General features: G+C 44.8%; 1 protein-coding gene across 1 annotated transcript in view; it reads left to right on the forward strand.

Moving 5' to 3' along the window:
- The first annotated feature begins 6522 nt into the window (after positions 1-6522).
- LOC134571036 (microfibril-associated glycoprotein 4-like) overlaps positions 6523-24821 on the forward strand; it is a 44624-nt gene continuing 26325 nt past the window's right edge. Inside the window, exon 1 of the mRNA XM_063429079.1 lies at positions 6523-6591. Within this exon, the coding sequence (XP_063285149.1) occupies positions 6585-6591 (7 nt within the window). The 5' untranslated portion in view covers positions 6523-6584. The remainder of the gene's footprint in view (positions 6592-24821) is intronic.

Consider the following 24821-nt stretch of genomic DNA (forward strand, 5'->3'; position numbering starts at 1 on the left):
AGCGACGTCGTGCACGCCCCCCTACCCGGTATAGCCCCTCGCGGGAGGGTCGGGTGAGGGGCAGGTGAGGGGCAGGAGCAGGAGCCCTGTGGCCGGTCCGCGCGGCAGGTCCCATGCGGCCGCGGCCGGCGAAGTTTCCCGTGCTCCTAGCACCTCCTCCCCGAGCGGGGCTCAGGGAGGCCGGCAGGCGGCCACGCGGCGGACGGATGCGGGCCACGCTGCTTCCAGCATCTCTTCCCCTCCGGTCTCGCGGGCTCTGGGGAGCCCTGTTGCCGGTCCGCGTGTCAGGTCCCATGCGGCCGTTGAAGTTCCCTGTGCGCCTAGCACCTCTTCCTCGAGCGGTGCTCGGGGAGGCCGGCAGGTGGCCACGCGGCGGACGGATGCGGGCCACGCTGCCTCCGACTCTCCATCCCCTCCGGTCTCGCGGGCTTTGAGGAGGGCGGCCACAAGACCATTTGCCAGAAGGGCACCAACTACCCGATCGGCGCGGGCAGGAGCTCAGGAGGTCCGTGGGTTGCTAACCCCCTCTACTAGGAACGGTGAGTAGGCCGCAGGACGGCAGGGTTGTTTCTAGGGGGTGGGGGGTTCTGGGGGCCGTGGGAGGGAGTCGAGATCGCCTAACCCCCATATCAGTCCCCCCCCTGCTCTCCCTTCCCTCTCTGCCTCCCCTGGGCCTGTACCTGTCACTGTTTCAGCTGCCCCTCCACCTGCAGTTGGGCCCTTAGGGGATGGCACCCACCCCCTTTCCACGGTGCCTGTCCCTACCCTCCCCCCCCCTCCTCCTCACCTGGCTCCCTCGTGGCTGGGCCCCTTTCTGGTCCTACTGGACCTGCCCCCAGCCCCCTGTCTGCCCCATCAGCTGGCCCTCTCATGGTTGGGGCCCACCCTGGCTTCCCTGCCCCCCATCATCCCAGGCTGTCACTTACCTCTCCAGGCACTCTCGCTGATGGGTCCCATTCTGCCCCTTCTGGCCCTACGTCTGCTGGTTTCCCATCCGCTTCTCCAGGCGCTTTCACGGCGGGGGCGGGCGGGCTGGGTTCCTTTTCACCTATACTCTCTTCACAGATCGACCCTGGTCGCCTCACGGTGCGGTTTTCGGATGCTGTCACTGGTGCAGTCCCTCCTGCGGTTACAGCTCCTGTGGGGCCGTTGCAGCCTAGTGGCCAGGTCATGGGGCCGCAGCTGCCTTCACATCCCATTTCGGCTGGTGAGTATGCTGGTTTACCTGGGTCTGTTTTAGGGGGTCTTGGCACAGGGGTCTCACCTGAATGGTCTTCTTTATTGCAAACCATGAAACAATTTTTACAGTCTATGGAGAAGGGCCCTCGCCCGGGGGTTCAGCCCCCGTTGGCCCTAGATGATCAACTGCGGTCGGGTTGGGCAGCTAGTGGGGGGTCAAATCATTTGGGGGTCGTGTCATCCCCCTCGCCTGCCCCTGCAGGGCCCAATGGCCCCGTGGAATCAGTTCCTTCTGTAGCGGAACTTGAGCACCCCAAAGGATCTCCAGATAACGCTACTGCGATCTCTGGGGCTGGGGTTGCGCCCGCTGCGCATGGGGCGGCATACATGTGCTGGTCAGGCCCGCTGGGCCTCCATTTAACTCCCGAATTGCGAACCAAGGTAGAGAAAGGGGAATTTGTCGAAATTTTTTCCTTACTCCCTATGGAGGATCTGCCTCGGGTCGATCCGGATGCAAAAGAATCGGAGAAGGATAAGGAGAAGTTTAGGTATCGGAAGATACCAAAAACTTTCGGTAATTGGATCAGGGCTTTTTCTATCCTGGCTAGTGTAATAGGTGAGAAGTCCCCTGATAAGTGCTCTTCCCTTTTTTGCTACCAGGATACGATATGGAATGCGTGCCGGACTTATGGCGGGTTAGGCTGGTGGCGTTATGATGAACAGTTCCGCCAACGCATAGCTGTTCGCCCGTCACTGAGTTGGGATCAGATGGACATTGGCTTGTGGCTGGCCATCATGACCCGCCCGGCGTCGCATCAAGGGGGCCTCTCGTCCTTTCTTGGGGGGGCCGGCGCGGGGTCCTCGACCGCAGCGTCGGCCAATCAGCGACGAACGGGCTGCTGTTGGCAGTATAACGACGGACAATGTAAATTCGGGGCCAGTTGTCGTTTCAAGCACGAGTGCTCTGGGTGTGGGGGATCACACCCCGCTTCGAAATGCTTTAAGCGGGGCAGGCCTGGCGACAAAGGCGAGACCATGGGCGCTAAGGGCGAGGACGCCAGTGGACGTCGTCGCGATGCAACCGTGGCTAAAACTTTATAGAAATAAAAAGGCGGCCGCCTTACTACTGGAGGGTTTCAAGTTTGGTTTTTGGATTCCCCACCAGGTTCGACCGGCATACAATGCATGCCGGAACTTGCGCTCGGTCAATGACCACCCGGGGGTGGTCAGGGAAAAGTTGGCCAGGGAAGTGGCTATGGGCCGTATGGCGGGCCCTTTCCGCGAATCGCCGCTCCCTGATCTCCGGGTGTCACCATTGGGAGTCGTACCCAAGAAAGAACCGGGAAAATTTAGGCTCATTCATCATTTATCGCACCCCCACGGGAGTTCAGTGAATGATGACATAGCAGCGGAACTCTGCCGGGTTTCGTACGCCTCATTCGATGCCGCGGTTTGTATGGTTAGGGCTGCGGGACCTGGGGCACTTATGGCAAAAACCGACATCGAGTCGGCTTTTCGCCTCTTGCCGGTTCACCCGGAGTGTCATCATCTCTTAGGTTGTTATTTTGAGGGGCACTACTATGTGGATATGTGCCTCCCGATGGGCTGCGCGATATCTTGTTTCTATTTTGAATGTTTTAGCTCCTTTCTTGAGTGGGTGGTGAAAACGGAGTCTGGTCACTACTCCATCCTTCACTACCTAGACGACTTCCTGTGTGTTGGTCCCGCACATTCCCCGATATGCGGATACATTTTGCAATCGGTGGCGGATGTGGCCTGTGGGTTTGGTGTGCCACTGGCACCCGACAAAACAGTTGGCCCTTCCCCGTGCCTGTCCTTTCTGGGGATCGAAATTGATTCAGTTATTGGGGAATGTCGGCTTCCGGTGGACAAATTGGTAGATTTACGGAGGGCGGTACGGGAGGTGGGCTCCTTGCGAAAGATCACCTTAAGACGGCTTCAATCCCTCCTAGGCAAGCTGAACTTTGCCTGTCGGATCATGCCTATGGGCAGAGTGTTCAACCGGCGCCTGGCCGCCGCCACGGCCGGAATCTCAAAACCCTCTCATTTCATCCGCTTGACTAAGGCGCTTAGAGAGGATCTGGCAGTCTGGGCTGTTTTTCTAGATGGGTTCAATGGAATATCCTACTGGCAACAGCCAGAGGTTTCAAATGCAGCGCTTCACTTGTTTACAGACGCTGCGGGTTCCTCGGGTTTTGGGGCTATTCTGGGGTCACAATGGTGCGCGGAACCTTGGCCTGTGGCCTGGGTCGACTCAGGTCTTACCAAGAACATGGCATTCTTGGAGCTCTTTCCCATCTTGGTGGCGGTTCACCTATGGGGGTTGGAACTCAAAGACAGGCGTGTCGTTTTTCACTGCGATAACCTGGGCGTGGTTCAGGCCATCAATAATTTAACGGCCTCCTCCCCTCCGGTGGTCAGGCTTTTGCGGCGACTTGTTTTGCGATGCTTGTCTCTGAACGTGACTTGCCGCGCTGTGCATATTCCTGGTGTCATGAATACCACGGCTGACGCTCTTTCTCGTTTTCAATGGCAGGTGTTTCGGACAGCCGCTCCGGGAGCAGACTTGGAAGGCCTCTCCTGTCCCAGAGAACTGTGGTCCCTTGGCCTGAGCGAATAAGGGAATGGATACGGTCCTCGGTGTCGGAGGCGACATGGGTCCGGTATGGTAAGGCTTGGGGGGATTGGGTCGCTCTGGAACAGGAGTACGGGGGATACGCTTCCTCTGCTGAACGGGTCCAGGGTTTATTGCGTTTGCTTTGGTTCTGGGAGGCTTGTGGGTGTTCCCCAACTACTGTGTCGGGGAAGCTATCCGGTCTTAGTTTTTGGTTTAACCTAACCGGGTGCCAGATGTTACTAAAGATTGCTTGGTTAGGCTTGCGATGCGCGGTTGGCGTAAGGGCCCTCGGGTGCGGGATTCTCGTAGGCCGGTTTCAGGGGCACTGCTGCTGGGGATCGCCTCGGTGCTTCCGCAGGTATGTTATTCCGCTCATGAAGCCTGCCTATTTCTGTTAGCCTTCACTTTTGCCTTTTTTGGGGCCCTTCGGATCGGGGAACTAGTCAGCCCAAGCAGGGGGACCCCAGGAGGTCTGTTGTTTCACGATGTGTTCTTCGTGAATGGTGCGGTGCGTTTCTTGTTACGACGGTCCAAAACTGACGTTTTTGGAAAGGGTTGCTGGGTTACCCTTCGCACCATCCCTAATTCGTCTGTTTGCCCAGTCGCCGCGTGTCAGTCCTACTGCTCTGTACGCCCGACCGTGGCGGGCCCGCTGTTAATTCACGAGAATGGTACCTACCTGTCTCGTTTTCAATTCCTCAGGGTATTCCGGTTGGCGCTCAACAGGTTGGGAATCCCGAGTGAGGAATTTGGGGGTCATTCTTTCAGGATTGGGGCAGCTACTGAAGCATCTCGGATTGGTTTCTCTGATCAAGCGATTCAGAGGATTGGGAGGTGGGAATCTGGGAGGTTTCGTTCTTATATAAGGCCTACGCGTCTGATAGGTACCCCCCTTGTGTTTTCTCCGCAGGGTCCGGCCGACGGATCTGGCTGATTGGGCATTCCTTCATCTACTGGGCCCACCTGCTGGCAGGGGTACGCCCGGGCGGGACGCGTCTTGGAATCCCCCGGGAGCTGGCTGAGGTCCGGTGGTTTGGTTTTCGGGGCATGCGCTGGGGCCAGCTCTTGCCGGAGGTGGTGCAGTTGGCCACTTTCTTGGGGGCCCCTGATATATTAGTGATTCATCTGGGGGGCAATGATCTTGGGGCGCTGCCCGCGTGGGGGCTTGGGGAGCTGATTAGACGGGATTTAGCGCGCTTGCGAGTACTGTTCCCGCAGCTATGCTTAGTTTGGTCAGGGATAGTGTCTAGGAACTACTGGCGCCGCGCACGGGATCAGGGGGCAATTGAGCGCTGCAGGGTTAAAATTAACAAGAGGGTCTCCAAATTTGTTCTCGGGGTCGGGGGTGTCTCGGTGCGACACCGTATATTCGAGCGGGAAGCAGCGATCTATTTTCGACCGGACGGGGTGCATTTAACAGACGTGGGTTTAGATTTGTTTAATCTAGCGCTGCAGGATGCGTTAGAGCAGGCCATGGCGTTAGTTGGGGGTCGCGCCCGCTGATTTAGGCTTAAATGCAGCAGGTGCTAGTGGCGGGTATGGTCCTTGCCGAACCAGTTGGGAAACGGAGTACACCGGAAGAAGGAATGCTGGGTCTGGTCCCTCCCCTAACCTCGGAAAGGTTTTGGTAATTGGGCGTGCCCCCCGTGCCAGTAAAAGGCGGCCAGGGGTTGGCATGGGGATTTGGAAGGCCAAGGTGAAGGCCAGTTATCTTGGACGAGGGGGGGAGGGCAGGTACCCCGGAAGGTGGTACTCTACAGTTGTTATGGTCCGGTTGGCAAGGACCAGTTTGAATTAAAATATTGGTTTATATATTTATACTTATTATATATTGATACTTGTTATTTATAAATAAAGCTATGGCCTGTTTTTTATACCACACTTATGTCTCTTGGTTTTAATTGGGGGGAGGACGGGGAAACGGGTTTATGATTGTAATGGAATCGCACCACACAATAACCACTACCTGCACACAAGGCCCAGAGGAGGCGGGCTGAAGGCTAGCCGGATAGGAGGCATGTGTGGGTGTGGTGGGTGTAGGTGTCACAAGTTGGGGGTGTAGCTTAGGCTGGGGGTTAGGGTGGGGTCATATAAAGAGCAGGCATTTTGTTCCCTTACCTCAGCCATCTTAAAAATTAACGGCTGGTAACATCTTCCCTCCCTCCCGCCCTTGGTAGTTGATTGTTGTCTTATTGTATATCTCTAACTTTCTTTCTTGTCACAGCTGGCGGGTATGGTCCTTGCCGAACCAGTTGGGAAACGGAGTACACCGGAAGAAGGAATGCTGGGTCTGGTCCCTCCCCTAACCTCGGAAAGGTTTTGGTAATTGGGCGTGCCCCCCGTGCCAGTAAAAGGCGGCCAGGGGTTGGCATGGGGATTTGGAAGGCCAAGGTGAAGGCCAGTTATCTTGGACGAGGGGGGGAGGGCAGGTACCCCGGAAGGTGGTACTCTACAGTTGTTATGGTCCGGTTGGCAAGGACCAGTTTGAATTAAAATATTGGTTTATATATTTATACTTATTATATATTGATACTTGTTATTTATAAATAAAGCTGTGGCCTGTTTTTTATACCACACTTATGTCTCTTGGTTTTAATTGGGGGGAGGACGGGGAAACGGGTTTATGATTGTAATGGAATCGCACCACACAATAACCACTACCTGCACACAAGGGTTTTCATTCAGATGGGGTGCATTTGATATTCCCTGAAGGTAGGTATACCCAGCCAGTCCATGTGTACTGTGACATGACATCTCCAGGAGCACCATGGACGGTAAGTGAGAGCAGTGATCACCTGGGTGTCTGTCCGTGCACGCCATTACTAGATATTATTAGCATTTATACAACACCAATATATTCCGCAGCACTTTACAATTATAGTAAGGGGATTTCTGACAACAAGTAATTGACAAACAGAGACAAGAGATGAAGACCTGCTAAAATGAGCTTACAGTCTTCCACAATTTATATTGCAAGGTGTCTTGCCCGGGGACACTTACTGGTGATCTGGTCTGACTGGGATTCGAACGTGTAACCACATTAGACATAATTACAGAACTTCTGTTCTAGAGCATACATTCCTTTATATTGGATCCACCAGGAACACTAATGGGTAACACATCTTGGGTGGGTAAGCCATTCTTCTTGCTTTTATGACAAATTTTGCACCTCTCTATAAACTTCTCTGATTTTGTAATGCTAAAGAATATATTTTCTAGAGTCAAGTCTTAAACAACAACAAAAAAAAAAAACTCTTCTGGTTCGCCAACCAATTCCACCAATTTATTTGGTCAAATTATCCCATTCTGATCCATCCAACCCCAGAGACGGATGAAGATTTCACGGGCCCTAAGCAAGTTGCCAGTTTTGGTGCCCCCCATTTCAGATGATTAATGGAAACACGCAAATTCATGGTTCCAGGCCCCCTATCTACCCCTAAATTCAAATTTGTTGCTATCCTAGAGTGTTGTATCGACATAATCCTGACAATGAACCTTCAGTCACCAGACAAAGATTTCAAAGTTCAGAGTGGGCCAACCATTGAAACTCTATGACTTTAAACTCTCGTTCTGTATATCGTCCTTCTTTATATATATATATATATATATAAAGAAGAAAGAAAGAAATACTGTATTTGTCTATTAAACCATCCATAACTGAATCTGTACATTGACCATTGATTCTGTTCTTTAAGAAGAGCCCCATCTTCTGCCATTGTGTTGTAGATAAAACAGAAAGTGATGGTGGAATTTTAATGTTTAAATATAAAAATTTAAATCAGTTTATACAGTACTGCACACATTTGTCCTTTGAGTTCAGATGCACAGGACTTCGGGGGAAACTCTACTCATGCTATTTGATATCTGTCAATGCGGATTTAGATCCTGGAGAATACAGCTTGGATACATCTCCTTATATCAATATACGTTCTGTTGGGAGAGTATATTTGTCTGTTGTTCATAGATTCGCTTTGAACAGTGCCAAAGATATTACCTTCAATCACTCCTCACAATACATGCTAGAAAGCAGGTCTACGTTCCAGGGAATTCCTCGTACATAGATTAGCTTACTCGCAAATGGATTCCTGCAAATTTATGTTTGGGGAAAATTCTCCGAAAATGTATTAGTGAACTAGCGACTTGGGCTTTTTTTAGGGGTAGGGCTTGTAGTACGAGCAACCTCCAAATATAAGCAGGGCTTATTTTCGGAGAATGTCTTATTTTCAGGGGGAAACAGGAGTGCCTGATAAACATAGGAACATAGAATGTGATGGCATATAAAAACCATTCGGCCCATCTTGTCTGCCCAATTTTCTAAATACTTTCATTAGTCCCTGGCCTTATCTTATAGTTAGGAAAGCCTTATGCCTATCCCACGCATGCTTAAACTCCTTTACCGTTCTACGAAGAAGTAAGTAGAAGTATAGATCAGGGTGTTGCAGTGGATGTGATCTATTTGGATTTTGCCAAGGCATTTGATACAGTTCCACACAAAAGATTAGTGTTCAAACTCAAGGAAATCGGTCTCGATGAAAATGCTTGTTCTTGGGTAGAACATTGGCTTAAAAACAGAATACAAAGAGTTGTCGTTAATGGTAAATTTTCAAGCTGGACAGAGGTGGCAAGTGGTGTCCCTCAGGGGTCTGTTCTGGGACCCCTTCTATTTAACATTTTTATAAATGATCTTGAAGACAGCATTGAAAGTCATGTTTCAGTGTTTGCAGATGACACAAAACTTTGTAAAATAATACAATGTGAGCAAGATATTACTTTGCTGCAGAAGGATTTAGATAGACTGGAGGACTGGGCACTCAAATGGCAGATGAAATTTAATGTTGAAAAATGCAAAGTTATGCACTTCGGCGTAAAGAATACACAAGCAACGTATACCCTTAATGGAAGCGAATTAGGGATAACAACACACGAAAAGGACTTGGGAATTGTTATAGACAACAAACTATGCAACAATGTGCAATGTCAATCAGCAGTGGCCAAGGCCAGTAAGGTATTGTCATGCATGAAAAAGGGCATTCATTCTCGGGACGAGAATATCATTTTGCCTCTCTATAAATCACTGGTAAGACCACATATTGAATATGCTGTGCAATTTTGGGCACCTGTTCTAAAGAAGGATATCATGGCACTAGAAAAAGTGCAGAGGCGGGCTACAAAATTAATAAAAGGAATGGAACATATCAGCTATGAAGAAAGGTTAACAAATTTAAACCTATTTAGTTTAGAAAAACGTCGCCTGAGAGGGGATATGATAACATTATACAAATATATTCGGGGCCAATACAAACCATTGTGTGGAAATCTATTCACAAACCGGACTTTACATAGGACACGAGGCCATGCGTTTAGACTGGAAGAAAGAAGATTTCGTCTAAGGCAAAGGAAAGGTTTTTTTACTGTAAGAACAATCAGGATGTGGAATTCTCTGCCTGAAGAAGTGGTTTTATCAGAGTCCATACAGATGTTCAAACAGCTACTAGATGCATATTTGCAAAGACAGAATATTCAAGGATATAATCTTTCAATGTAGGGTAATAACTGCTTGATTCAAGGATAAATCGGACTGCCATTCTGGGGTCAATAAGGAATTTTTTGTCCTAGCTTGTTGCAAAATTGTGCTTCAAACTGGGGTGTTTTTTTTTTTTGTTTTTTTTTTTTTTCTCTTTTGGATCAACAGCAAAAAACAGGTGTGAGGAAGGCTGAACTTGATGGACGCAAGTCTCTTTTCAGCTATCTAACTATGTAACTATGTAACTGTGTTAACCTCTACCACTTCAGCTGGAAGGCTATTCCATGCATCCACTACCCTCTCTGTAAAGTAATACTTCTTGATATTATTTTTAAACCTTTGCCCCTCTAATTTAAGACTATGTCCTCTTGTTGTGGTAGTTGTTCTTCTTTTAAATATAGTCTCCTCCTTTACTTTGTTGATTCCCTTTATGTATTTAAATGTTTCTATCATATCCCCCCTGTCTCGTCTTTCCTCCAAGCTATACATGTTAAGTTCCTGTAACCTTTCCTGGTAAGTTTTATCCAGCAATCCATGAACCAGTTTAGTAGCCCTTCTCTGAACTCTCTCTGAAGTATCAATATCCTTTTGGAGATACAGTCTCCAGTACTGCGTACAATACTCCAAGTGAGGTCTCATCAGTGTTCTGTACAATGGTATGAGCACTTCCCTCTTTCTACTGCTAATACCTCTCCCTATACAACCAGGCATTCTGCTAGCATTTCCTGCTGCTCTATTACATTGTCTGCCTACCTTTAAGTCTTCTGAAATAATCACCCCTAAATCCCTTTCCTCAGATGTTGAGGTTAGGACTCTCAAATATTCTGTACTCTGCCCTTGGGTTTTTACGTCCAAGATGCATTATCTTGCACTTATCCACATTAAATGTCAGCTGCCACAGCTCTGACCATTTTTCTAGTTTACCTAAATCATTTGCCATTTGGCTTATCCCTCCTGGAGCATCAACCCTGTTACATATCTTGGTATCATCAGCAAAAAGACATACCTTACCATCAAGACCTTCTGCAATATCACTAATAAAAATATTAAAGAGAATGGGTCCAAGTACAGATCCCTGAGGTACCCCACTGGTGACAAGCCCAAGCTTCGAATATACTCCATTGACTACAACCCTCTGTTGCCTGTCACTCAGCCACTGCCTTACCCATTCAACAATATTGGAATCCAAACTTAAAGATTGCAGTTTATTGATAAGCCTTCTATGTGGAACAGTGTCAAAAGCCCTACTGAAATCTAGGTAAGCAATGTCTACTGCACCACCCTGATCTATAATTTTAGTTACCCAATTAAAAAAAATCAATAAGATTAGTTTGGCATGATCTCCCTGAAGTAAACCCATGTTGTCGCTGATCTTGAAATCCATGTGTTTTTAGATGTTCGACAATCCAACCCTTTAACATGGTTTCCATTACTTTCCCCACTACTGAAGTAAGGCTTACTGGCCTATAGTTGCCCGACTGTTCCTTACTACCTTTCTTGTGAATGGGCACAACATTCGCCAACTTCCAATCTTCTGGGACTACTCCTGTTATCAATGATTGGTTAAATAAATCTGTTAATGGTTTTGCTAGTACACCACTAAGCTCTTTTAATAGCTTTGGGTGTATTCCATCAGGTCCCATTGACTTATTTGTCTTTACTTTTGACAGTTGAAATAGAACCTCTTCCTCTGTAAACTCACGTGTAATAAATGGCTCATTTGTGCTTTTTCCTAACTGAGGTCCCTCTCTTCATTTTCATCTGTAAATACTGAAAAAAAATATTCATTGAGGCAGTCAGCTAGACCTTTATCCTCTTCACATACCTTCCTTCTTTTGTTTTTAATCTAACTAATCCTTGTTTTACTTTCCTTTTCTCATTTATGTATCTAAAAAAAATGTTTTGTTCCCTTTTTCTTTACTGATAAGTGGATGAAAATCAGCACTAAACTATTTAAAAAAACTAACTAAGGTTTTAGTTTTTTTTATCAGCTTTAAGATGGGTCATCTTGAACCAGGCCAAATGAATCACAGCTTTATTAACCATATAGCTTTATTAAACTTATAGACATGCCATGCACAGCTTTATTAAACTTATAGACATGCCAAAATTAACATTCTTAACAACAGACCAGCCGATGAGGTGGTTTATCCAACAGTCAGCTCTTCCACATTGTTTCCATGAGTCCAATGCAGTCTACCTATTGCCATCAGCAGTGGTGTATCTTGGTTTTGTGCACCCCCCCCCCCCTGCGCACGCCACCCACAACCAACCCTTCGCCCCACCTTCTAAATACACACACATTCACTGACAGATACACATACACTAGCTTACAGAAACACACACTCGCTAACAGACAGACACACACAAACACACAGTCAGACGCACACTAACAGACACACACACACACTAACAGACACACACACTAACAGACACACACACTCGGACACACAGTCAGACAAACACACACACAAACACACAGTCAGACGCACACTAACAGACACACACACACACTAACAGACACACACACTAACAGACACACACAGTCGGACACACAGTCAGACAAACACACACAATAACAGACACACACAGTCGGACACACAGTCAGACAAACACACACGCTAACAGACACACACAGTCGGACACACAGTCAGACAAACACACACTAACAGACACACACAGTCAGACACACACAGTCAGACACAGTCGGACACACAGTCAGACACACACAGTCGGACACACACAGTCAGACACACACACTAACAGACACACACAGTCATACACACACACTAACAGACACACACAGTCAGACACACACAGTCGGACACACAGTCATACACACACACTAACAGACACACAGTCGGACACACAATCGGACACACAGTCAGACACACACACTAACAGACACACACAGTCGGACACACAGTCAGACACACACACTAACAGACACACACAGTCAGACACACACACTAACAGACACACACAGTCAGACACACACACACTAACAGACACACAGTCGGACACACAGTCAGACACACACACTAACAGACATACACAGTCAGACACACACTAACACACACACACACACACTAACAGACACACAGACAGACACACACACACACACACACACACACTAACAGACATACACAGTCACACACACAGTCAGACACACACACTAACAGACACACACACACACACACACAGTCAGACACACACACACAGTCAGACACACACACACACACACTCACTCACATTAATACTCCTCTTTTTTTTTTTAACCCCCCCCAGCCTCCTTACCTTTGGGAATGCTGGGGGGTGGTTCTCCCATTCCCTGGTGGTCCAGTGGCTGCAGGGCGGGCGGCTGGCGAGGGAGCACTTTCCCCTGAGCTCTCTGCTCAGCTCCCTCGCGCGCCGCCCGCAGAGTGAGGCTGGGAGGCGGAGCCGGAATATGACGTCATATTCCGGCTCCCAGCCTCACTCTGCGGGCGGCGCGTGAGGGAGCTGAGCAGAGAGCTCAGGGGAAAGTGCTCCCTCACCAGCAGCCCGCCCAGCAGCCCGACCGGCATGTCGTTTAGCTGCAAGGCTAACAAGGCATTTGCCCTGGGCGTTTGGGGGCGGCTTTTTTTGCCGCCCCCTGGAAAATGCCGCCCAAGGCAAATGCCTTGTTTGCCTCGCGGCTAAAACGCCCCTGGCCATCAGCCCTCAACAGACTGAGACTCCCTAAGCTAACTCAGCACATCAAGTGCAAGGAATTCTGCTGCAAGGAATACCATCTGCTGTGACAAAACATAAACAAAAACACACACAAAGCAGGAACAGTACTGCAATAGAAACCAGATGGGTGGGAGGGAAACCAGGTCAGGTTCGCTCAATTTGTTCTTTGCTTGACTGTTAAGTCTCCACCCTTTTATCGCTATTATAAGGTCTACCCCCAAATTTGCAACATTGTATCCACTATATCCAGCCCCCAAGCTCATGGGCAGTGGTAATATTCCCTCTTCCCCAGGTGTTCAAGGGAATTCTTTCATTTTGTGTAGGGCAGGATGTTGGCTTCTGTCTGCTCACTTGCTTTTGTCACTCCCTATTTATCACTTTACTTAACTAAACAAAAACTATTCTGGGTCTTAAATATTGAAATATCACCATGGAAACAAGTGGAACTATTTTGTGTCACCATTTCTCCAGTTGTCCAACACTGGGTAGAGTCTTATTTGATTCCTTCTTTGTCCTCCTCTCATTATCCACCAGGTGATTCAGAAGCGATTTAATGGTTCTGTGGATTTTTACCGTCCGTGGAATGAGTATGTAAACGGATTTGGTCTTGCAGACGGTAGACGAGTATTGGCTGGGTAATATCTGCACAAATTATTTTGTATGATCATGCGTGTATTTGCTCTTAAATAGTGTTTTAGTAGAGACATAAGGTTGTAGGCAAATGTCAAATTATTTAGATAAATTGGACATGATGGAGTTAATGCCAGATACTATGGGGCGACAATGAGTTTTCTGTTTTTATGGATTTTGGGTAGAAAGTAAATAACCAGTATTATAGGATGGATTTTGTTATCAACAAACAAGAATATGCTTACATGAACAAACAGGGTGGTCCTTATGTCTAAACCTATTTAGCGAAACGCGTCAAATAGATTTTATCTGTAATAGATCCTCTTCTACCAATATAAACACCCTTCATTATAGGTCCCTCCTACAAATACTCACACCCTTTATCATTGATCCCTGCTACCAATACCCACACCTATCATTATAGATCCCTCCTACCAATACCCACACCCTTTACTATAGACCCCTCCTACCAATACCCACTGTGACGAACTGAACCTCGTCACTGGTTCTTGCAGGAGCCTGCTGGCCAGCCTCCTACCGTGTGACTATGGCAATAGACCTGGCTAAAATACTTTAAAATGCTCTGTTCATGTGAAGTATGTACTTTTGCACTCCAGACAGAGAGACTGACCGTTAGCACTAATTCTCTGGAACTGTTTTGGGCATGGGACCATGTGCATGGTGGGTCAAAAATAAGACTTCCAGGAAATTCCTGAACCCCTGAACTAATCTGGGTGATTTTTGGATATGTTGGTCACCCAGATCAGGGGATGTAACATTTGTGGGGTTTTATGTATTTTTAGGGTACTTTTGGGGTGTTTTTAAAAAGTATGGTTTTTTTCTGTGCTTGGAGATAATTTGATTAGAATTAGTACAGTTATTGATCCAATTATCTCCCAAGAAGAGGGGAGGGATTGTGTGCTGTGTGTGGGAGTGTCGTGCCTTGTAACCTTATTGTTATTGGTCTGTGAAGTTGCTAATCAGTCCCCCACAAGGTCCCTGTGGGCGTACCCCTTGCATGGGGATTGTCATGTAAGGCCAAGTGTGCTCCCATTAAACAGAGATTCGTTTACCCCTTCATGAAGTCTTGGCTCATGGTTGGGGGATTGGAGAACTACATTCACTCTGGGGATTGCTATATCATAATACTCCCCTCAGTATAATCACTAAGCTCTTATAAGAGCCGTTCCTGCTACACTCTGGACTAGGAGTGGTCTACCCACTGGAAGCTGGATCCTGGTCTTGGGTCCAGGGTGGGTGGAGGACGGCGAGACCCCAACCAAACTGCGGCGGTTAATGGGGTCTACGGTGGTTATGGTGTTCCAGTACAGTGCTTATGGTGCTCAAAAGTAGTAGGAAGCAGCGATTGACAGAGGTACCCGGTCGGGGTGCCAAGCAGTCCATCACACCCACACCCTTCATTATGAATATTAGTAGGAGGGTCTGTAATAACGGGAGTGGGTATTAGTAATAAAAGGAGTGGGTATTAGTAGGGGGCCTGTAATAAAGAGGTGGGTGTTAGTAGGAGGTCTGTAATAAAGAGGTGGGTATTAATAAGGGGTCTGTAATAATGGGAGTGGGTATTAGTGTATTAGTAGGGGTCTCTTTTATAAAGGTAGTGGGTATTAGTAGGGGGATTTTTAATAATGGGGTTGGTGTTAGTGGGTATTAGTAGGGGGCCTGTAATAAAGAGGTGGGTGTTAGTAGGGGGCCTGTAATAAAGAGGTGGGTATTAGTAGGGGGATTTGTAATAATGGGGTTGGTGTTAGTAGGTATTAGTGGGTGCGGTCTGTAATAACGGGAGTGGGTATTAGTGGGGGGGTCTTTAATAAAGGGAGTGGATATTGGTCGCGAGGCTAGTCTATAGATAGCAATGTCCCCCAGTTCATTGCTCCTTCTCCCATTTTATATCCCATAATTTTATTGCCCATTTTTTCCATGTCATATCTCTCAATTTCCTCACCTCCTCCTCTCCCACATAGCTCTCTCAATGCATGTGCTCTCTTTCTCCCAGACGTGGAACAGAGGACTCTGGGATAACAATAAAACATTGGGAGAATCAGACCCTGGGGTTCAGCCCCTGTTTTCTCCCTATCTCCTCTCCGGATTATGTGAGATGAACTGAATTAATTTCCCCAGCTGCACAATGTAACTCTCAGGCAGGCGAGGTTATATATGTCCCAGTGCTGTCCTGAGATTAGGGTCTTACACTGGTTTTTAATGAGTGACATTACCCGCTTGCAGTATGATACTCACTGACATAACAGGTATAAATAATAAACATATAGTGCAAATGATGATGAAAATGATGAGAACTCATCAAATTTCTTTAATTATTGACAGCGATAACGGTACCGGTAACTGTGCTGAGGTCTTCCGTGGGGCATTCTGGTACAACTACTGCCACGGTGCCAACCTGAACGGCCAATACCTGAAAGGCAACACAACTGTGTTTGCATCGGGCATGGTGTGGGAAACCTGGCACAGATTTCACAACTCAATGAAAGAGACCGAAATGAAGATGAAAAGATCATCAATGTACTGAGTGCAAGATCTTCATCATTGACCCTTTGAAACTATTGGCAAGAACTCTGGCACACAGACTGACTGCGAGACCTCCGGCACACAAACTGACTGCGAGACCTCCGGCACACCTACTGACTGCTAGACCTCCGGCACACCTACTGACTGCTAGACCTCCTGCCAACAGACTGACTGCTAGACCTCCTGCCAACAGACTGACTGCTAGACCTCCTGCCAACAGACTGACTGCTAGACCTCCTGCCAACAGACTGACTGCTAGACCTCCTGCCAACAGACTGACTGCGAGACCTCCGCCACACAGACTGACTGCGAGACCTCCGCCACACAGACTGACTGCGAGACCTCCGCCACACAGACTGACTGCGAGACCTCCGCCACACAGACTGACTGCGAGACCTCCGCCACACAGACTGACTGCGAGACCTCCGGCACACAGACTGACTGCAAGACCTCCGGCACAGAGACTGACTGCGAGGCCTCCGGCACAGAGACTGACTGCGAGGCCTCCGGCACAGAGACTGACTGCGAGGCCTCCGGCACAGAGACTGACTGCGAGATCTCTGGCACGCCACACACAGAGTGACTACGAGATCTCTGGCACAATAGAGACCTCCAGCACACAGACTTCCTGCGAGACCTCTGGCACACAGACTGACCGACTGACTGCAAGACCTCCGGCACACAGGCTTACTGCGAGACCTCCGGCACACAGGCTTACTGCGAGACCTCCGGCACACAGGCTTACTGCGAGACCTCCGGCACACAGGCTTACTGCGAGACCTCCGGCACACAGGCTTACTGCGAGACCTCCGGCACACAGGCTTACTGCGAGACCTCCGGCACACAGGCTTACTGCGAGACCTCTGGCACACAGGCTTACTGCGAGACCTTTGGCACACCACACACCGACTGCAAGACCTTTGGCACACCACACACCGACTGACTGCGAGACCTCTGGCACACAGACTGACTGAGAACTTTAGCACACTGCACAAAGACTGACTGTGATACCTCCAGCACACTGCAAAAAGACTGACTCTGAGACCTCCAGCCCACTGCAAAAAGACTGATTGCGAGACCTCCAGCACACTGCACACAGACTGACTGCAAGACCTCCGACCCACATACTGACTGCTAGACCTCCTGCAAACAGACTGACTGCGATACCTCCGGCACACAGACTGACTGCGAGACCTCCGGCACACAAACTGACTGCGAGACCTCCGGCACACAAACTGACTGCGAGACCTCCGGCACACAGCCTGACTGCGAGACCTCCGGCACACAGCCTGACTGCGAGACCTCCTGCACACAGCCTGACTGCGAGACCTCCTGCACACAGACTGACTGCGAGACCTCCCGCACACAGACTGACTGCGAGATCTCCCGCACACAGGCTTACTGCAAGACCTTTGGCACACCACACACCGACTGACTGCAAGACCTCTGGCACACCGACTGACAGCGAGACCTCTGGCACACCGACTGACTGCGAGACTTCTGGCACACAGACTGACTGTGAGAACTTTAGCACACTGCACAAAGACTGACTGTGATACCTCCAGCACACTGCAAAAAGACTGACTCTGAGACCTCCAGCACTCTGCACAAAGACTGACTCCGAGACCTCCAGCACACTGCTCAAAGACTGACTGTGATACCTCCAGCACACTGCTCAAAGACTGACTCTGAGACCTCCAGCACACTGCACAAAGACTGACTCCGAGACCTCCAGCACACTGCTCAAAGACTGACTGTGATACCTCCAGTACACTGCACAAAGACTGATTCCAAGACCTCCAGCACACTGCTCAAAGACTGACTCAGAAACCTCCAGCACACTGCACAAAGACTGACTCCGAGACCTCCAGTACACTGCACAAAGACTGACTCCGAGACCTCCAGCACACTGCACAAAGACTGACTCCGAGACCTCCAGCACACTGCACAAAGACTGACTCCGAGACCTCCAGCACACTGCACAAAGACTGACTGTAAGACCTCTAGCACACTGCACAAAGACTGACTGTAAGACCTCCAGAACACTGCTCAAAGACTGACTGCGAGAATTCTCTTGGAGCACACAGACTAACTATGAGATTTCTAGCACCCAGACTGACTGCGAGACCTCTCATGGAACACAAAGGCTATTGGTGCAAATTAATGACCTCTAAGAATCTGAAATTATCAATGTATCGGTAAAACACAAGCACAGACCGTGCAGGTCTAATCTAAGTCTAACATGGAAGACAAGACATGTTGTTGGGTATATTATGTTCTCATATATCTCCCATATTAAAGGGTTACTCCAACCAAAATAAAATGGGGTTTTTGGGTAGAGAGCAAGCATTCCTATCCTGAGTAACCCCCAAACTTAACAAAAAATAAAAATAAAAAATAAACATTAGGCTTAAACTAACCTACTAATAGAAGTGGCGAGGGGACGTATGCTGGGGGTGGGCTGAAGGGGTGGGCCGTGCCGCCATTAGACGCCTGTCACCAGTGCTAGTGTAGAGTATCATAGCAGAAAACTGTACATCCAGAGTCCAAACACCATGACCACTTTAAATCACTGACATAGTCATGCTGCCTGGAATAACCCTTTAATGTTAGGTTAGACCTAACCAGAATTTTAATAAAATATACTCAATATACAATATACTAACCCCTCCCCCCGTCTTTTGGGGTAATTTTTTGACAATTTATTGAAATAAGTATAAAGAGTTCCCAAACTAACTCAATGTACCGTGAGGTCTGATAAATCCAGGGACTTTTGTCGTATAACAAGTAGCATTGTTTTCATTGGGGAAAGAACAACGAAAAGGAGGAAGTAGAAATATCTTTTGATAACTGCCTGGAAATGTCTGTACACAGAACAAAGGGTCATTATATGGTTCCACAAAGCGGTTAGATCAGCTGGAGACATGGTGCGCTAGAATCTGTAACTCGATCTCTGAGCCACAATTAGCCATTCCTCCACCAGAATAACGTGTCCATGATATCTCCAGAGAGCTCCACTGGCCGTCAGAATTATCTCCATCAGTTCATATATTTTAATCTACAGTCCTGATTCACGTCTTAAAGATTTTGCCTGATTACTATTAGAAATTGCACAGGGTGATAATGAGGAAATATATATTGTAGACACTTTGAAAGAGACAGAAATTAGAGAATAAGAAAAGAAGGCAAGCATTGTCTGTGATAAATAATCACAGCGTCACATGCGCTGTTTAGCTTTGAGAGCTTGTTCAGTTTTCTCTCCTGATTGTACTACACTACTGATTATGGTGGTGCCTTTGAAATAAATAAATAAATCAAAGTGTGTGTTCTGTTCTTTCTGTTCATATTAAAAACACGCTTGCACCAAAATCGGAATGCGCCATGTGAGGAAAGCATGTGATATTTCATGAATTGCATTCTGGTAATGTATGATAAAAATGTAGCAAGATATTAAAAACCATATAAAGCTGTATCGATAGAGGGGTATTATAAACCGTATAAAGCTGTATCGATAGAGGGATATTAAAAACCATATAAAGCTGTATCGATAGAGGGGTATTATAAACCGTATAAAGCTGTATCGATAGAGGGGTATTATAAACCATATAAAGCTGTATCGATAGAGGGGTATTATAAACCATATAAAGCTGTATCGATAGAGGGGTATTATAAACCATATAAAGCTGTATCGATAGAGGCATATTATAAACCATATAAAGCTGTATTGATAGAGGGATATTATAAACCGTATAAAGCTGTATCGATAGAGGGATATTATAAACCGTATAAAGCTGTATCGATAGAGGGGTATTATAAACCATATAAAGCTGTATCGATAGAGGGATATTATAAACCATATAAAGCTGTATCGATAGAGGGATATTATAAACCGTATAAAGCTGTATCGATAGAGGGGTATTATAAACCATATAAAGCTGTATCGCTAGAGGGATATTATAAACCATATAAAGCTGTATCGATAGAGGGATATTATAAACCGTATAAAGCTGTATCGATAGAGGGATATTATAAATCATATAAAGCTGTATCGATAGAGGGATATTATAAACCATATAAAGCTGTATCGATAGAGGGATATTATAAACCGTATAAAGCTGTATCGATAGAGGGGTATTATAAACCGTATAAAGCTGTATCGCTAGAGGGATATTATAAACCATATAAAGCTGTATCGATAGAGGGATATTATAAACCGTATAAAGCTGTATCGATAGAGGGGTATAATAAACCGTATAAAGCTGTATCGATAGAGGGATATTATAAACCGTATAAAGCTGTATCGATAGAGGGGTATTATAAACCATATAAAGCTGTATCGATAGAGGGATATTATAAACCGTATAAAGCTGTATCGCTAGAGGGATATTATAAACCATATAAAGCTGTATCGATAGAGGGGTATTATAAACCATATAAAGCTGTATCGATAGAGGGATATTATAAACCATATAAAGCTGTATCGATAGAGGGGTATTATAAACCATATAAAGCTGTATCGATAGAGGGATATTATAAACCATATAAAGCTGTATCGATAGAGGGATATTATAAACCATATAAAGCTGTATCGATAGAGGGATATTATAAACCGCATAAAGCTGTATCGATAGAGGGATATTATAAACCGTATAAAGCTGTATCGATAGAGGGATGTTATAAACCATATAAAGCTGTATCGATAGAGGGATATTATAAACCATATAAAGCTGTATCAATAGAGGGGTATTACAAACCATATAAAGCTGTATCGATAGAGGGGTATTATAAACCGTATAAAGCTGTATCGATAGAGGGATATTATAAACCATATAAAGCTGTATCGATAGAGGGATATTATAAACCGTATAAAGCTGTATCGATAGAGGGATATTATAAACCATATAAAGCTGTATCGATAGAGGGATATTATAAACCATATAAAGCTGTATCGATAGAGGGATATTATAAACCGTATAAAGCTGTATCGATAGAGGGATATTATAAACCGTATAAAGCTGTATCGATAGAGGGATATTATAAACCATATAAAGCTGTATCGATAGAGGGATATTATAAACCGTATAAAGCTGTATCGATAGAGGGATATTATAAACCATATAAAGCTGTATCGATAGAGGGATATTATAAACCGTATAAAGCTGTTTCGATAGAGGGGTATTATAAACCATATAAAGCTGTATCGATAGAGGGGTATTATAAACCATATAAAGCTGTATCGATAGAGGGGTATTATAAACCGTATAAAGCTGTATCGATAGAGGGGTATTATAAACCATATAAAGCTGTATCGATAGAGGGGTATTATAAACCATATAAAGCTGTATCGATAGAGGGATATTATAAACCGTGTAAAGCTGTATCGATAGAGGGATATTATAAACCGTATAAAGCTGTATCGATAGAGGGATATTATAAACCATATAAAGCTGTATCGATAGAGGGGTATTATAAACCGTATAAAGCTGTATCGATAGAGGGGTATTATAAACCATATAAAGCTGTATCGATAGAGGGATATTATAAACCGTGTAAAGCTGTATCGATAGAGGGATATTATAAACCGTGTAAAGCTGTATCGATAGAGGGATATTATAAACAGTATAAAGCTGTATCGATAGAGGGATATTATAAACCGTATAAAGCTGTATCGATAGAGGGATATTATAAACCGTATAAAGCTGTATCGATAGATGGGTATTATAAACCATATAAAGCTGTATCGATAGAGGGATATTATAAACCGTATAAAGCTGTATCGATAGAGGGGTATTATAAACCATATAAAGCTGTATCGATAGATGGGTATTATAAACCATATAAAGCTGTATCGATAGAGGGATATTATAAACCGTATAAAGCTGTATTGATAGAGGGATATTATAAACCATATAAAGCTGTATCGATAGAGGGGTATTATAAACCATATAAAGCTGTATCGATAGAGGGATATTATAAACCATATAAAGCTGTATCGATAGAGGGATATTATAAACCGTATAAAGCTGTATCGATAGAGGGATATTATAAACCGTATAAAGCTGTATCGCTAGAGGGATATTATAAACCATATAAAGCTGTATCGATAGAGGGATATTATAAACCATATAAAGCTGTATCGATAGAGGGGTATTATAAACCATATAAAGCTGTATCGATAGAGGGATATTATAAACCATATAACGCTGTATCGATAGAGGGGTATTATAAACCATATAAAGCTGTATCGATAGAGGGATATTATAAACCATATAAAGCTGTATCGATAGAGGGATATTATAAACCATATAAAGCTGTATTGATAGAGGGATATTATAAACCATATAAAGCTGTATCGATAGAGGGATATTATAAACCATATAAAGCTGTATCGATAGAGGGATATTATAAACCGTATAAAGCTGTATGGATAGAGGGATATTATAAACCATATAAAGCTGTATCGATAGAGGGATATTATAAACCATATAAAGCTGTATCGCTAGAGGGATATTATAAACCGTATAAAGCTGTATCGATAGAGGGATATTATAAACCATATAAAGCTGTATCGATAGAGGGATATTATAAACCATATAAAGCTGTATCGATAGAGGGATATTATAAACCATATAAAGCTGTATCGATAGAGGGATATTATAAACCATATAAAGCTGTATCGATAGAGGGATATTATAAACCATATAAAGCTGTATCGATAGAGGGATATTATAAACCATATAAAGCTGTATCGATAGAGGGATATTATAAACCATATAAAGCTGTATCGATAGAGGGGTATTATAAACCATATAAAGCTGTATCGATAGAGGGATATTATAAACCATATAAAGCTGTATCGATAGAGGGATATTATAAACCGTATAAAGCTGTATCGATAGAGGGATATTATAAACCATATAAAGCTGTATCGATAGAGGGATATTATAAACCGTATAAAGCTGTATCGATAGAGGGATATTATAAACCATATAAAGCTGTATCGATAGAGGGATATTATAAAACGTATAAAGCTGTATCGATAGAGGGATATTATAAACCGTATAAAGCTGTATCGATAGAGGGATATTATAAACCATATAAAGCTGTATCGATAGAGGGATATTATAAACCATATAAAGCTGTATCGATAGAGGGATATTATAAACCATATAAAGCTGTATCGATAGAGGGATATTATAAAACGTATAAAGCTGTATCGATAGAGGGATATTATAAACCGTATAAAAGCTGTATCGATAGAGGGATATTATAAACCATATAAAGCTGTATCGATAGAGGGATATTATAAACCATATAAAGCTGTATCGATAGAGGGGTATTATAAACCATATAAAGCTGTATCGATAGAGGGGTATTATAAACCATATAAAGCTGTATCGATAGAGGGGTATGATAAACCATATAAAGCTGTATCGATAGAGGGGTATTATAAACCATATAAAGCTGTATCGATAGAGGGATATTATAAACCGTATAAAGCTGTATCGATAGAGGGATATTATAAACCGTATAAAGCTGTATCGATAGAGGGGTATTACAAACCATATAAAGCTGTATCGATAGAGGGATATTATAAACCATATAAAGCTGTATCGATAGAGGGGTATTATAAACCATATAAAGCTGTATCGATAGAGGGATATTATAAACCATATAAAGCTGTATCGATAGAGGGGTATTATAAACCATATAAAGCTGTATCGATAGAGGGATATTATAAACCATATAAAGCTGTATCGATAGAGGGATATTATAAACCATATAAAGCTGTATCGATAGAGGGATATTATAAACCGCATATAGCTGTATCGATAGAGGGATATTATAAACCGTATAAAGCTGTATCGATAGAGGGATATTATAAACCATATAAAGCTGTATCGATAGAGGGATATTATAAACCATATAAAGCTGTATCAATAGAGGGGTATTACAAACCATATAAAGCTGTATCGATAGAGGGGTATTATAAACCGTATAAAGCTGTATCGATAGAGGGATATTATAAACCATATAAAGCTGTATCGATAGAGGGATATTATAAACCGTATAAAGCTGTATCGATAGAGGGATATTATAAACCATATAAAGCTGTATCGATAGAGGGATATTATAAACCATATAAAGCTGTATCGATAGAGGGATATTATAAACCGTATAAAGCTGTATCGATAGAGGGATATTATAAACCGTATAAAGCTGTATCGATAGAGGGATATTATAAACCGTATAAAGCTGTATCGATAGAGGGATATTATAAACCATATAAAGCTGTATCGATAGAGGGATATTATAAACCGTATAAAGCTGTATCGATAGAGGGATATTATAAACCATATAAAGCTGTATCGATAGAGGGATATTATAAACCGTATAAAGCTGTTTCGATAGAGGGGTATTATAAACCATATAAAGCTGTATCGATAGAGGGGTATTATAAACCATATAAAGCTGTATCGATAGAGGGGTATTATAAACCGTATAAAGCTGTATCGATAGAGGGGTATTATAAACCATATAAAGCTGTATCGATAGAGGGGTATTATAAACCATATAAAGCTGTATCGATAG

Source organism: Pelobates fuscus, chromosome 8 (assembly GCF_036172605.1).
Source record: "Pelobates fuscus isolate aPelFus1 chromosome 8, aPelFus1.pri, whole genome shotgun sequence".
In the NCBI taxonomy this organism is placed as follows: domain Eukaryota; kingdom Metazoa; phylum Chordata; class Amphibia; order Anura; family Pelobatidae; genus Pelobates; species Pelobates fuscus.